The sequence below is a fragment of the Onychomys torridus genome, chromosome 23, assembly GCF_903995425.1.
Source record: "Onychomys torridus chromosome 23, mOncTor1.1, whole genome shotgun sequence".
NCBI lineage: Eukaryota > Metazoa > Chordata > Mammalia > Rodentia > Cricetidae > Onychomys > Onychomys torridus.
Genome location: NC_050465.1, coordinates 59,567,384 through 59,579,744, shown reverse-complemented (window position 1 = coordinate 59,579,744; position 12,361 = coordinate 59,567,384). Strand labels below are relative to the sequence as shown.

The 12,361-nt window shown below is 56.0% G+C and overlaps 1 protein-coding gene across 6 annotated transcripts; it reads right to left on the bottom strand.

Annotated features, from left to right (window-relative positions):
• Nucleotides 1–5,010: 5,010 nt before the first annotated feature.
• Gmppa (GDP-mannose pyrophosphorylase A) lies at nt 5,011–12,095 on the bottom strand. Of its 6 annotated transcripts, XM_036173311.1 has the most exons (15): nt 12,020–12,082; nt 11,706–11,912; nt 11,206–11,266; nt 11,011–11,108; nt 9,747–9,850; nt 9,219–9,405; nt 8,870–8,929; nt 7,716–7,846; nt 7,035–7,049; nt 6,609–6,743; nt 6,396–6,493; nt 6,194–6,240; nt 5,939–6,031; nt 5,598–5,766; nt 5,011–5,295 (listed from the first exon to the last, which is right to left on the bottom strand). In XM_036173311.1, the coding sequence occupies exons 3-15, from the start codon at nt 11,243–11,245 to the stop codon at nt 5,195–5,197; spliced, it is 1,278 nt and encodes a 425-aa protein (XP_036029204.1). In that variant the 5' UTR covers nt 11,246–11,266; nt 11,706–11,912; nt 12,020–12,082; the 3' UTR covers nt 5,011–5,194. The 6 variants fall into 6 exon arrangements, with proteins under 6 accessions (XP_036029204.1, XP_036029205.1, XP_036029203.1 ...); XM_036173312.1 differs by lacking the exon at nt 11,706–11,912 and having other exon boundaries at nt 12,020–12,081; XM_036173310.1 differs by lacking the exon at nt 12,020–12,082 and having other exon boundaries at nt 11,706–11,987.
• Between the last annotated feature and the right edge of the window lie 266 nt (nt 12,096–12,361).

Here is a 12,361-nt window from a genome sequence, read left to right as displayed (position 1 = left end):
GCCAGCTGTCTCTAATTGTCCCCAAGTCCCTACAATCCAGTCTCCCAGGCCTCCAGGAATCTGGTTATGCTCAGTGGGGGCCCCCATCCTTCCAGCCCATCTCTTGGTGTTTTCCACTCACTCCTCCCGAGCCCCTTCTGGCCTCCTTCCTATCCCTCCACACCCCCTTCGCTCCGGCCCTGTCCCCTCTCCCCCCTCTCCCTGCTTCCCTGCCTGCCTCCTTCTCTGCCCGGCTGCAGTTGGGTGATAATCTCCCTCATTTAGCCTCCCGGCAGCTTCCCCGGCTCATTGCCCAGCTGGTCCCTGGGGCCCGGCCCAGTTTCTTCCCCACCCCCACCCCCAGCCCTGCGCCCAAGCTCCCTCAGCCCCTCCATGTTTCTCTCGCCCATTCCCTGGGGACCAGCTGCCCCTTGCAGGGAAGGGAAAGAGAGGGCCGAAAGGAGCCCCGCCAGGACCCAAACTGGTTGTGAGCAAGTGGGAGGGGCTTCCAGGGATCCCGGAGCAGGGTGTTGTGGGGAGGGGCTGCCATTCAGGCAGGATGCGAGCCCCGCTCAGATTCTTCTACCCTCCAGTTACCTCCATTTCTCAGATTTGTTCACAGACCAATTCTCCCTGCCCTGGGATGCGGATTGGGTTTCCTGAAAATGGGACAGAGAAGGGTAGCGAGATAGGGAAGCAAAGGTTAGAGCACTCTGTGCTAGGCATGCCGGGAAAGGGGTGGAGGCCACAGGGAGAGCAGGATGGATTAGCTAGTGGGGACTGGGAGGATGCTTAAGAGTTTTCACTTGAGCAAAATGTCCCCAAGGGGAGACCCAGGCCTCCCGGGACTGAACCTGGAGGGGTTCTCGGGGAACCTCTTCACAGCCCAGGGACGCCCCCAAAGGAAGCGGTTTCTGCTCCTTCCTGACATTTGTGGGCTCCTGACTCCCTGGCTGGCTGGCTGGCTCTATTCATAAACTACACAACCTTTGAACTCTTAAGGAGCATTCATAGATCGAATCCCCAGCCTCCTGATCCCCAGGGACACCTCCTTGCCACCCGCCACCAGCTCAGAAACCTGGACCTGGTGCTGACCAGGGGGTGGGAAGCCAGTGTGGGACAGACGTGGGCCGGAAGGGACAAGGATGGGGGGGGGGGGGACTGGCCAGGCCAGGCCTGGCTGGCGAGCGAGCAGCGGTGACAAACGGGCTGTGCGGGGGCCGGGGGGCGGGGGGCGGACGGCGGCTGATTTATCTGGGTTATTTATGCCACGGACGAGGCAGGAGAAGCGGTTAATGAGAGTCCCGGCGAAGGGGGATGGGGAGGCCCGGACGTGATCTGAGGCAACTGAAGAGGGTTAGCGTCCCACCGTCAGGCCCTGCCCCCAATTGTCACCAGTACTCTCTGCACCCCCACAAGGCCCTCCCTGGGCTATCCCGGGGAAGCCCATGCTCCTCTGCCTTTCATTCATACCATCTATCCCTGTTTGGGTATTCTCAAGCGGAGGTCGTTGGTCACCAGGAATGGAGAGGTTGGGGTTCAAGATTCGAGGAACCTGGAGGAGCCAGGGAGGGGACTTGGAAAGGGAGACCAGGAAGAAGAAAGATACAAATCCTGACCGGCCAGAAGCTGGCCAAGTTTGAGGGGTCAGTGCAGAGGGCGGAGGTAGAAGAGAAAGAGACGGAGTTGGGTGAGCATCCTACAGACACCGAGCTGAGGCTGGAGAGAGGGCACAGGGCCATTGGGGCACTGATCCGGTGTCAGCCAGGGAGGCCCGGGATGGGGGTCTGAGTGACAGAGAGGCTAGGCAGGAGGGGGCGCTGGTCAGAGAGCAGAGAGAGCAGGATGGAGAGGGAAGATCCCGAGAAGGAGGGGGGAGGGCTTTGCAGCAGGGAAAGCTGCTGGGAGCAGATAAGGCGGCTCCGCGGCAGGAGGGATTAAAGCTCTGAGGGGCACGGGGGGGGGGGGGGGGCCGTGTGGGATGATGGGAGGGGGCAGGGAGGAGAGAGTTGAGGGCAAGACACCCGGCCAAGGAGACGAGCGCAGAAATGAGGTCTTTGAGGAGGCAGGGTTTAATCAGGGGCTATTAACTAGGAAAGGAGAAAGAAGAAACTCTTGATCATCCGTTCTGGGAAGGAGGACTTTCCTGTCATGGACAGAATCCTACACCCCACACACGCCCGGGGTGGCAGAGCTAAGCCAAGCGATGAACTGAGGAGAGGAGAGGAGTACGGGGATAATAGGGTTGGCAGAGGCTGGCCCCAGGAGCTGCTCAGAACAGGTCTGGAGATACTGAGAGCACACAGCGCCTCCTTGCGGCGGCCTGTGGAACATAGGCGAGCCACAGGAATAGGTCATTCCTTGGTGGTCCAGGGGCATGGAGACCCCGTCTATGGGTAGGCCTCCTTATGGGAAGGTCTCCTTCTGGGAAGGGCTACAGTCTTGGAATAAGGGTAAGTGGCTTCCCAGGGTGAGATCCCGAGGCATCCCTGACCATCCGTTTTCCTACTAGAAGGGTGTTCTTGGTGCCAATGAGAGCCCCCTGCTCCCCCACACCTAGCCTAGGACAATTCAGAGATGGCCTTGGTGACAGTTAGCAGCCTTAGGGAGGAGGAAGGAAAAGAGAGGGGGCTGCGGGAGAGGGGGGAGCGGGGGTGGCAGGCGGGGCCGGGTAATTGCGTGTTTGCCAGTTCTCAGTCTCTGCACAGGAGGGAGCGTGTGTTGGTGGGTGTTGCTTCACTTTGAGGAGTGTCTGCTGGCAGAGGTGTCAGTGTGTCTATCCCGGGGGTCTGGGCTCTCCTTGGTCCCCACCCTCTCTGTGTTTTGGGGGAGCATGGCTCTGGGCACACCCAGCTGTGTTCCGTGCTGATGCGGCAGATGTGGCGGGCCCCAGCTGTGCCTGCTTCCCAGAGAGGGGGAGGGGGCTGCAATCTGCTCCCCCATAATGGCTGCTAAGTGCCAGAGGGAGGAACTAAGACAGAGGTTGGATTGGGCCCTGGGCAACCCCAGCCAAAGGGCACGAGGAGAGAGAGCACTGCCTCCCCCAACCCCGCTCTGACCAGACCCACCCCCCCACCCCCCCCAGTGTTCTTGGCTCACCCTGCCTGGCTTGCTCATGAAGCCCATCCAAAATTTTCTCCACACTCAGTCCCTGTCCTCAGCTCTCCTCCCCTGTCGCCCCATCCAGCTTGATGCCAGGGGCCCACCCCCTCTCCCTGGCCCCCAGCTCTCTCCCCTTCGCTGATTTTACAGAATAATCTTTTTATGGAAACTGGAGGAAAAAAAAAAGCACTAATGGCAGGAGCACACCCCTCCCCCGCATCCCTCCCCCTGCTCCCCCCACACACAACTTCCCACCCCAGTTCCTCCTGGTTCCTCCTTTCTCAAACCCATCCCTGAGCCAATACCCTCCTACACCTATACCTCCATGAGACCGAGGTTGGGTGCAGGGTCCCAGAGTAGCAGACGCGGGGGCTCCCTGCTAACCTCTTGAGGCAGAATGCTCCCTCCCACATGTGGGATGTGAGCTGCCCCCTTAGACAGATCGGGTTTTGGCTCCTCCCAGTGCTGGGGAGAAGTGGGGATATCGTCCCTCACCATTAAGACCTTTTGCATGGGTGACCCCCTCAGCCTGGGGAATGTTTTGAAAGGACCAGCGTCCCTGTCCCACTCCACCTTCAAACACTGACCCTTTCCCCTTCCAGTTGTCTCTAGCCATCATGTCTCCACCCCCACCGGGTCTAGGAGGGGGGTCCCGGGGGCCAGGGCCTGACACAGACTTATTGGATTTCACGGTGTTTTGCTGAGAAAATAATTAAATTATCATATTTATGATGGAGCTGCCATGGCCTCTGCCAACCATTTGGAACAGAAGGGTCAGGATAGGGGGAGGAGAGAAAAGGGACCCAGAGCCTGGCCCTGTGGTCCAACCCTTTCCTAGCCCCTTCCTTAGGGAGGTGACCCCAGACTGAGTGGGTCTGCCACTCTGAGATGATAGGTCTCAGCTGCAGGCAGATTGGGAAAAAAAATCAGGGAAAGGGGCTGTGGAGAAGCAGGTTACAGGTTAGGATTGCTGGGCATCTCTCACGGCTACCTCACAGTCCCCAGGACCTGGGAGGTCGTGCCGAGGCTAGCCCCCAGATCACTCTTGGTTTAGTTCCCATCTCTCTTTCTAACTGCCTGTCTAGGAAGCTATGATATCCTGGGCTCTGCCCCAGACCCTGGTGTTGACAAGGCCCCGACGACACCCTGCTGCCTGCCACCCAAGCTGCCTGCCAGGACCCCCTCCTGCCTCCCACCCAAACCCTGCCCCCCTATTCTCTTCGGGTAATTAGATTCCTCTCAATTAGCAGATTACGATCATTACCAGCTCATCTGGCAACTAAGCTCAGCACCCACAGCTGTGGAAAGGGGGGTGCCAAAAGGGGCACTCTGGGGTCATGGGCAAACATGAGAGATGTGTGAAGATCAGGGCTATGACCCGCCAGAAGGTATCAGGCTGTCAGAAGGTAACAAGGCACCTCCTAGACCAGAGACCTCTGCCAGAGGAGTGGGAGACGGACCCTGGAAGACCCCTGGGTGGGGGCAAAACCCCCAACTCCCCAAAGCCAGCCTGGGAGCAGATGGAGCTGGCAAAGCGTTAAACAGGCCAGGGCTGGGCCTTGGCAGGAGCTGAGGAGAGCAGGCTGCTGGGTGTTCAGCTTGGGCCCAAGCCTCCCAGCAAGTGTGCTCACTGAAATCCTTTCTCTCAGAGCGTTCTCCAGCATTCTAGAAAGCCAGGCCCAGGGAGGCGGGCAAGCAGGGGAGGTCAGGGGGCGAGCAGGCCAGGGAGCCTGGAGGGCCTGCATCTAAAGCAGCTAGCGCAGAAGTCTGAGGCCGTGGGAGGGGGAGATTTACCAAGACTCCGGATTCATTATTCATGAGGCGGCGGCAACGACTCCAATTTAAATGCTAATGTGGGGGGGCCTGACTCAGCTGCCCCTCTTGTGCCGCCACCCCCAGCCCAGGCACAAGCCGAGTCCAAGCTGCCTCCAAGGTTCATAGGGGTTTATTTGGGAGTGGAGAGGGAGGCCAGACGTCCCCGGCCACACACGTGGCTCCCTGCAAGGCAAGATTCTGTGTGGTTTCCTCAGATCCATTCTGGACAGAGCTGGCCAGGCAGGCAGCAGCCCAGAGGAAGGTGAGCAGGAGTCCTGGGGGCCTTTAGGCAGCACCCTCACAGGATGATTTGGTTGGTGAAGCTTCGACTTAGCTCCTTGTGTGGCAGAACAATCGAGTTCAAGATGAGCACCTCAGCAGGGATCCGGACACGGCAGCCTGAAGCATGGGCAAGGTCACCAGGAGCAGGTCAGGAGAGGTACTGGGGCAGGGAGCTGGGGCCATGGCTAAGCCATCAAGAGGGAGCCCTCCCTGTCCATCTGTGCCCCCCCCCCCCGTCTCATCCCCCAGTGACTCATTTCGGCTGGGTACATGGCAGGATCTTGGTAAACGTTGGCTGAGAGAATAACACATGTGTGTGCATACACACACACACACACACACACACACACAATGTTCCCTACAGCTGTCACCTGAGGAGCTTCCCAACCCTTACCTCCCAGCCCCCCAAAAAAACATACCCAGGATAGTAATGGCAGGAAGTAGCTTTCCATCCTTGAAGAGACTCTCACTGTCCATGCGGGCTCGGGGATCATTGGGGTTGGGGTCATTGGGAGTCCCCTCTACGCGGGCCCAGCGCCCCACAGTGCTCCCCCAGCCCACGATGCTGTGAAGGACACAGGTGTGCTCCTGTCAAATAGGATGGTTCAAGGTGAGTGGAGAGGGAGGCAGGCACAAGGATGTGAGGAAGGGAGATGCAACGTCTGGGGGTGGGGCTCACCCTTCTTGCCCTGGGAGGCATACCTGGGCCCTCTCCCTCAGCTTTTTGGGTACCACACACTACTCGGTGCCCGGTTCCTACCTGCAAAGTGGCTCCATGGAGGACAATGCTCTCTCTCAGACGTACACCCTCGCCCAAAGTCACCCCCTTCCCAATGGAGACATTGGGGCCCAGCTGTGGAGAGGACCAGCATACCATGAGAGTGGGGATGTGGGGATGCTCAAGGCCATACAACAGGTGTACCAAAGCAGAGAGACAGACCAGCATCTGAGTTCAGTCCCTGGGGATCCCTACCAATCCGAACAGCCTCACCCTGAGGTTGGGGCCAGATCTTACCACAGCTGATGGGGCCACTTTAGCAGTTGGATGGATGTAGACATTTCCTAGAAGCAGAAGAAACAACCTGGGGGCAGATACCCCAAAACACATCTGGGCAGGGAGGGGAAGAGACTGAGTCTTCACTTCTGTGTCTGAGGTGAAGAGTGTGGGCTCCCAGGGCGTGGGAGAGTAAACGGTAATGATGGGATGGGGTGGGTACCTCTGATTCGTGGGCCCCCTGGAGTGTGTTTGGCCAGCCGTTCTGGGTGAGTGATCTGGTATCGGCTCAGATAGAGGCGGGAGGCATAGAGGGCTGAGCTAGGGACCGAAAAGGGAGCGAGGCACTCAGGGTCCAGCAGGACCTGTAACATCCCAATGCCACCCTTAGAGCCTTCAGATCAGAGGCACAGGCTCTTCCCCAGCCCCCACATACCCTGCAGACTTGATCTGGCTCCAGATGCCCTCGGTGAGGTGCACGTAGATTTGGCCCTGCCCAGCCAGGGCTGAGAACACATCCTGCTCCAGTCGGATGGTCCCTGCCCCAGGCCATGAGCCTGGAGATTCCTCTCTGGCCAGGAAAGGACGAGACATGAGTGCCCGAGCTGAGACTGAATACGGGGTCTCTCCAGGAAGGAACTGAAGGGGCTTTCGCCACCTCTCCGAGCCCTCCTCTAGCTTGGCTGCTCTATCAAGGCTATCCAAATCCTAGGCACCTCTTCTGCTAGGCTCGGAGGACTGCTGTAACCGGGGAGCCCCAGGCCTACACCCCACTCCTCCCACCCCTGCCCATGCCCACCTTCCCCCCATTCACCCATCTAGTCACCCTCCCTCACTAGACGGCACAAAACCACAAACTCACCCCAGAGCAAGGCAGCTGGTGAGGGCAGAGACAGTCACAGAGAGAGGGGGAAAGAGATGGTAGAGATGCCAGCTCAGCGGAAACAGAGACAGAGAAGCCGGGAGAGATGGGGAGAAGCAGAGACATGGCGGAGTGAGAAATGGTTGTCAGCAAATGAATGAGGCATGAGATGGGAGCTGGGGGTGGGGTGGGGGGCGGGGGGGGGTGGGGGAGTCTAGTAGCCAGCTTTTAGGCTTTGGAAGGACAAACCTCACATGAGCAAGCAGGGCTCTGGGCAGCCTGAGTGTGCACGCATGTGTGTGTGTGTGTGTGTGTGTGTGTGTGTGTGTGTGTGTGTGCGCGCGGTGTGTGTGTCTACACTTGAGCACGCGTGCACCCAAGTGTGTGTTGCCGTCTGTTCGTAAAGATGTCTCAGGGACACCCAGGGCTGGAGAGAAATGGACCAGAAGGGGAATGGGAAGGTGGTGACAGAGGAGGAGCTGGGATGTGTAAGGAAGAGGGACAGAATGAGGTTAGAAAGGGAGGGACTTAGGGGGGCTAGCTAGAGATGAGTGGGGAGAGGCAAAGGGAGACAGGGTCAGCGGGGTGACATGGATGCTGCGGAGCCTGGTGTGGGGAGGGGTCCGGGTTTAGGATGTTTGGGGTGGGGTGGGGGTCACAGGGTCATGGAGCCTGTCTCACAGTTGCCTATCCTGCTGATTCCGTTGGAAAACATCCCGAAGAGGCTTCAGGGCTTCTGGGGAGAAAAGGTAGATGCCACAGTTGATGATGTCACTGATAAAGGTGCTAGGTTTCTCCACATAGTGCAGGACCTAGGGAAGTGAAAGCAGAATTCAGAGTGGAGGGCAGGCCGCCGCCGCCACCACCACCACCACCTCATACCCATTCCCGGGCCCTTCTATTGACAACTTCCCAAAGGGGAGCTCACGCCTTGCCCCTACCTGGCTTTACATCCCCAGAGAGCTACCTGCTGTACCCTCCCTAACTCCAGGCCGCCGGGATGTCCTCCCCACCTCTGCCTCTGGAAAACCCACCTTCTGAACCCCAGGTGACACCATCACACCTCAGTACTCCCCTGCCAGCTCCTCTTAGCTGGTCAGGCCTGTCACCCCTGACCTCTGGTCTGGTCAGACCTCACCTGGGACACTGTGCCATTTCCAAGGATTGGCTCTGACTCTTTTTCCTGCTAGACCGAAGTTTCCTGAGTGGTGGAGAATATGGTCTGCGGTTCTGTTTCTCTCCTGTCTAGATGGTGTCTGCCTCAAAACTGCATATGTACATATGCGCACGTACATTATATGTAATGTTGTGTGTGTGTGTGTGTGTGTGTGTGTGTGTGTGTATTAAACTATGAATGAATAAAATGGTTTTTGTGTCAAAGTCAGTGAGATTCGGGGCAGGGATTCTCACAAACAGGGACAATGGCCTCTTGCCTGAGGGGCTGTTTCCACCTCAATAATTATGGGGCACCATGCACAGGATGTCTGTCTTTGCACAAGCTGCTCTCTGCCTGCAAAACCTCCACTCTCCTTCATCCCCTCCAGTTTAACTCAGCTCAGCTATGGCTGAGCCTCTCTTGTGTTCCCTAGGACCGCATGCATGCATTTATTAAAACACCACACCTACAGAAATTAACGGGCACCCCTTCCCCGTCCTTCTCTCTTAAAGGGTTACAAGACAATTCATGGGGGGGGGGGGGCAATGGCACACAAACTGTCCTATCTGTCTGACATGGAGACGACGGGCCCCACCTTAAAGTGTTCTCAGCATTCTCTGGAGGTGGAGGGTGCGGGGCTGATCTCACAGAGGGGTCCCCAGTCCCACTCTGCTCTCACCTCATGTGTCTGCGGGTTCTCAACAATGCAGCCGTAGTTGAGGGACTGTGTCCTGTTAGCCTGAGAGACAGACATATCCGAGACAGTGACCTGCGTTCTCCGGGGCAGCCCAGGCTGTCTTCTCTTCCTTCCCTTCCTTCCCCTCTCGCACCTGGCACGCAGCTCTGACATTGACAGGCCTTCAGCAGAGTCAAGAGCTGACAGCTGCCCTCCCCTCCCTCCTTCCCAGCAACCAGAGGGCTCGGGGATTGCCAGTGACACCTTGATTCCCTCCCAACACCCATTCCTCCTCCAAGACCCAGGGTGGCCCCAGCCTCTCCACAGCCTGCGGCCCTCCTGGCCCTCTCACTGTGGTGCCGAGGAGTAAAAAAGGGTGGCGCTGGTGTCTGTGAGCTTCCAACATAGCATTCAAGGGGAAGTCAGAGCAGACATCGGCGTTGAGCACGAAGAACGCCTCAGGTGCCCCCGCCAGGATCTGGTCCCGAAAATGGTAGAGACCACCCCCTGTGCCGAGGGGAGCAAACTCCTGCAGGTACCTGTCCCCAGAAACCCCAGACAACTCAGTGAGGTACCATGAGCTAGCGCATCTGACACACCCTCCCCCAACACCTCTGCCCTTGTCAGAAGTACTTCTGGCCAAGGCCTGCAGAGAAACCTCATATGAAGCAATTCTGATGCCCAAAATAAGAATCCCTTGGGTATGGGTGAATGCTGGCACATACTGACTCAACCCATTCCCAAGAACTTTGAGATTCAGGCATGCATATATATGTCTCTATGTATATATGTGTGTGTGTATACACACACACACACAGAGAGACATATATATGTATATATATGTATGTATGTGTTCATATGTGTATATGTATTCAACCACCTGACTGGAAGGTTAAACTCCTGCTGGGCAGCCTCTAGGAACTGGGTGAGGGCCTCATCAGGCTGGTAGAAGCCAAGGAGCAGAATCTCCTGCATTCCAGGGACCTAGGACAAGAGAAGAGGTCGGAAGAGAAAATTCCAATGGGAATCAGGAAAATCTGGTCCAGCATCCAGAGAATACAAGTTCAGCTTTAGCTGGGTATCCTGGGTAACCAGCCATTCCTGCCTGCTTTTCCTTTGGACAATGCAGAAGTTAGAAGAACTCTCAGCCCAGATCTTTCCATTTTTTAATATTCTCCCATGCACCTGAACTGGAACCTACTCTAAGAATGACTTTGTCTACCAAGCTACATTAATGTATAATCCAGTCATCTTCTCCCCACCCCCTTTCCTTCTCCAGGGCCCCCTCTTTCTCTCAGTACTGGAGACTGAACCCAAGACCTCACACATACGACACAAGTGCTCTATCTCTGAGCTACATCTGTAGCACATGTATGTGTGTGCATACACATGTGGGTACACATGCCCACGTGTATGCATCCACCTGGAGGTCAATCTTGGGTTTGTTTGTTTGTTTGTTTGGATTAGGATAGAATGGCTAGCAGTAACACACTTGCCTGTCTCTCCTCAGTGCTGGGATTACAAGTGTCTGTCACCATGACCGGCTCTTTATAAGGGTGATGGGGATCAAACTGGGGTTCTCAGGCTTCTGCAAGCCAGCCCTGTACCAACTGAATCATTTTTCATTATATGTCATTCTGGTTTGATACCAGCATGAGATGAGGTCTGCATTGAATTAGGCACTTTACAGCGTTACCACTCTACAAAGGAGGTCTAATCTCTACTTTACAGATAAGAAAACCAGAGCTCAAAGAAGGTAAACATTTTTTGCTTGCTCCGGGTCACAGCAGGGAGACTGGACTCAAACTCAAACCTGACCTATCCCAATGACAAAGCAATAAAGAGAAGGAGCCACAACATGGGCTCTGCGCTTTATTATTAGTAAGGGCCTCCATGCCACGGCTCTAAATGATCTTTTAAGATCCCTGCCCGAATTCACATTTCATACTGTCAAACTAGGTGTGAAATCTAAGCAGCGAAAGGCCAGGAAGTCACCAGGGCTAGCCAGACCACACCACCGGAAGAAGCGCTGTTCACATAGACATCTGTTACACTTGGTTGGAAAAGATCATGGCTGAGAAAGGGAAGACACACGGCATGGAAGGGATGAGCAGGAAGTACGGTGTGAGAGGGGAACCTATTACCTGGGCACAGGCTTCTATATGGTGCTGGATCATAGGGACGCCCGCCACAGGAAACAGTGGTTTGGGCACCTCAAAAGACAAAGGCCTGAAGCGGGTGCCTGAGAGAGGAGAGAAGATTTTAGCCCCCTGCTTCCTTCTGTCCCAACCCCACCACCCGCTCCGGCTTAGCCCCTCTGCTCTTCCCCAACTCCTCACCCTTTTGAGGGCCTCCAATGAGGATCACAGCTTTGAGCATGATGGAGATTGCTACCTAAACCTCAAACGCCAACGGAAGAATTGCACTCAGATGGAAACTCAGAAGTTCAGTACAGTCCTGTCTCCCACCACAAATGTCTTCCCAATTCAGAAAATCAGTTGCCTTCAAAAACATGCACCCACCCTTTTATCGCTAATGACTTCCCCTTGGCCATGAACAAATTCTGTAAACTCGCGAACTCAACGGACCCCCTTCTCTGACCCCAAACCTCAAAAACCTGAAGTCTCCAACCCAATGACTCGAAAACTCCTGCATCCTCTTTCTAGATGCACAGCTCCGAATCCCAGAGGTGAATATGGAACCGCAAACCCCCGTGTGAGCTCTGGGTATTTAATTTCAATCTTCAGAATGAGCCTCAAGTACTGAACGAACACTAATCTGCATTTGATGTGCACCAATCCTAACCCCTCTAGGTGCTGACTGTGAATACTACGGCTACCTGCATGTGCTAAAGCTCAGTCAGAGGACAGGTTCCCCTGGCACGCCAAACACTGAGCCAACAAGGTCCAGCAGTGCCCGTCTTGCCGACTGGGGTCAAATCTCTGGATTCCGAGGATTGGTTGCTGACCCTCTGAACCCCATAACTGAGTCTGTCCAATACAGACGTTAGTTTCTCGTAGCCAAGGGTTATGGAACCAACACAAGCCTGGACATGGGGAGAGCAGGACAGGACCTCTAAGGCCGCCCTACGTCTAGGGTCTCTTTCCTACCCCTCCCCTGCCCGCCACCCCTCCACCATGTAGATCCTTTTACCACTAGCTCCCTTTACGCCAGCTCTGCCGCCTGCTACTGCTTGCTCCTTCCGCGTACGTGTCTCCTTACAACTCGCGAGAGCTCCTTCACAGGGGATGCCGGGAATTGTAGTTTTGAAAACTCCTCTCCTCCAACTTTATTAGACAGTGGGCAAACGCGCTGGAAACTTAATAGTTTGGTCAAGGGATCGAGGGGGCGGGCGTAAATGAGAAGAGAGGAAGGTGAAGGTGGAGGTAAAGAAGTTAGGCATGAAAATTAATATTGAGACCTAAGCTTTCCCAGCACGGGCTCAGGGACAGGAGACAGGTCCCAGGAGAATCCCGACTAGAGGTGGAAGGGGTG

Excerpts from the sequence above, each read along its gene's own strand:
- Gmppa (XM_036173311.1), bottom strand. The coding sequence starts at position 11,245 with ATGCTCAAAGCTGTGATCCTCATTGGAGGCCCTCAAAAGG. Across the intron at positions 7,847-8,869 it reads AGAACCCGCAGACACATGAG|GTCCTGCACTATGTGGAGAA; the intron begins GTGAGAGCAGAG and ends TCACTTCCCTAG. Across the intron at positions 6,032-6,193 it reads AAGTGGCCCCATCAGCTGTG|CTGGGCCCCAATGTCTCCAT; the intron begins GTAAGATCTGGC and ends TCCTCTCCACAG.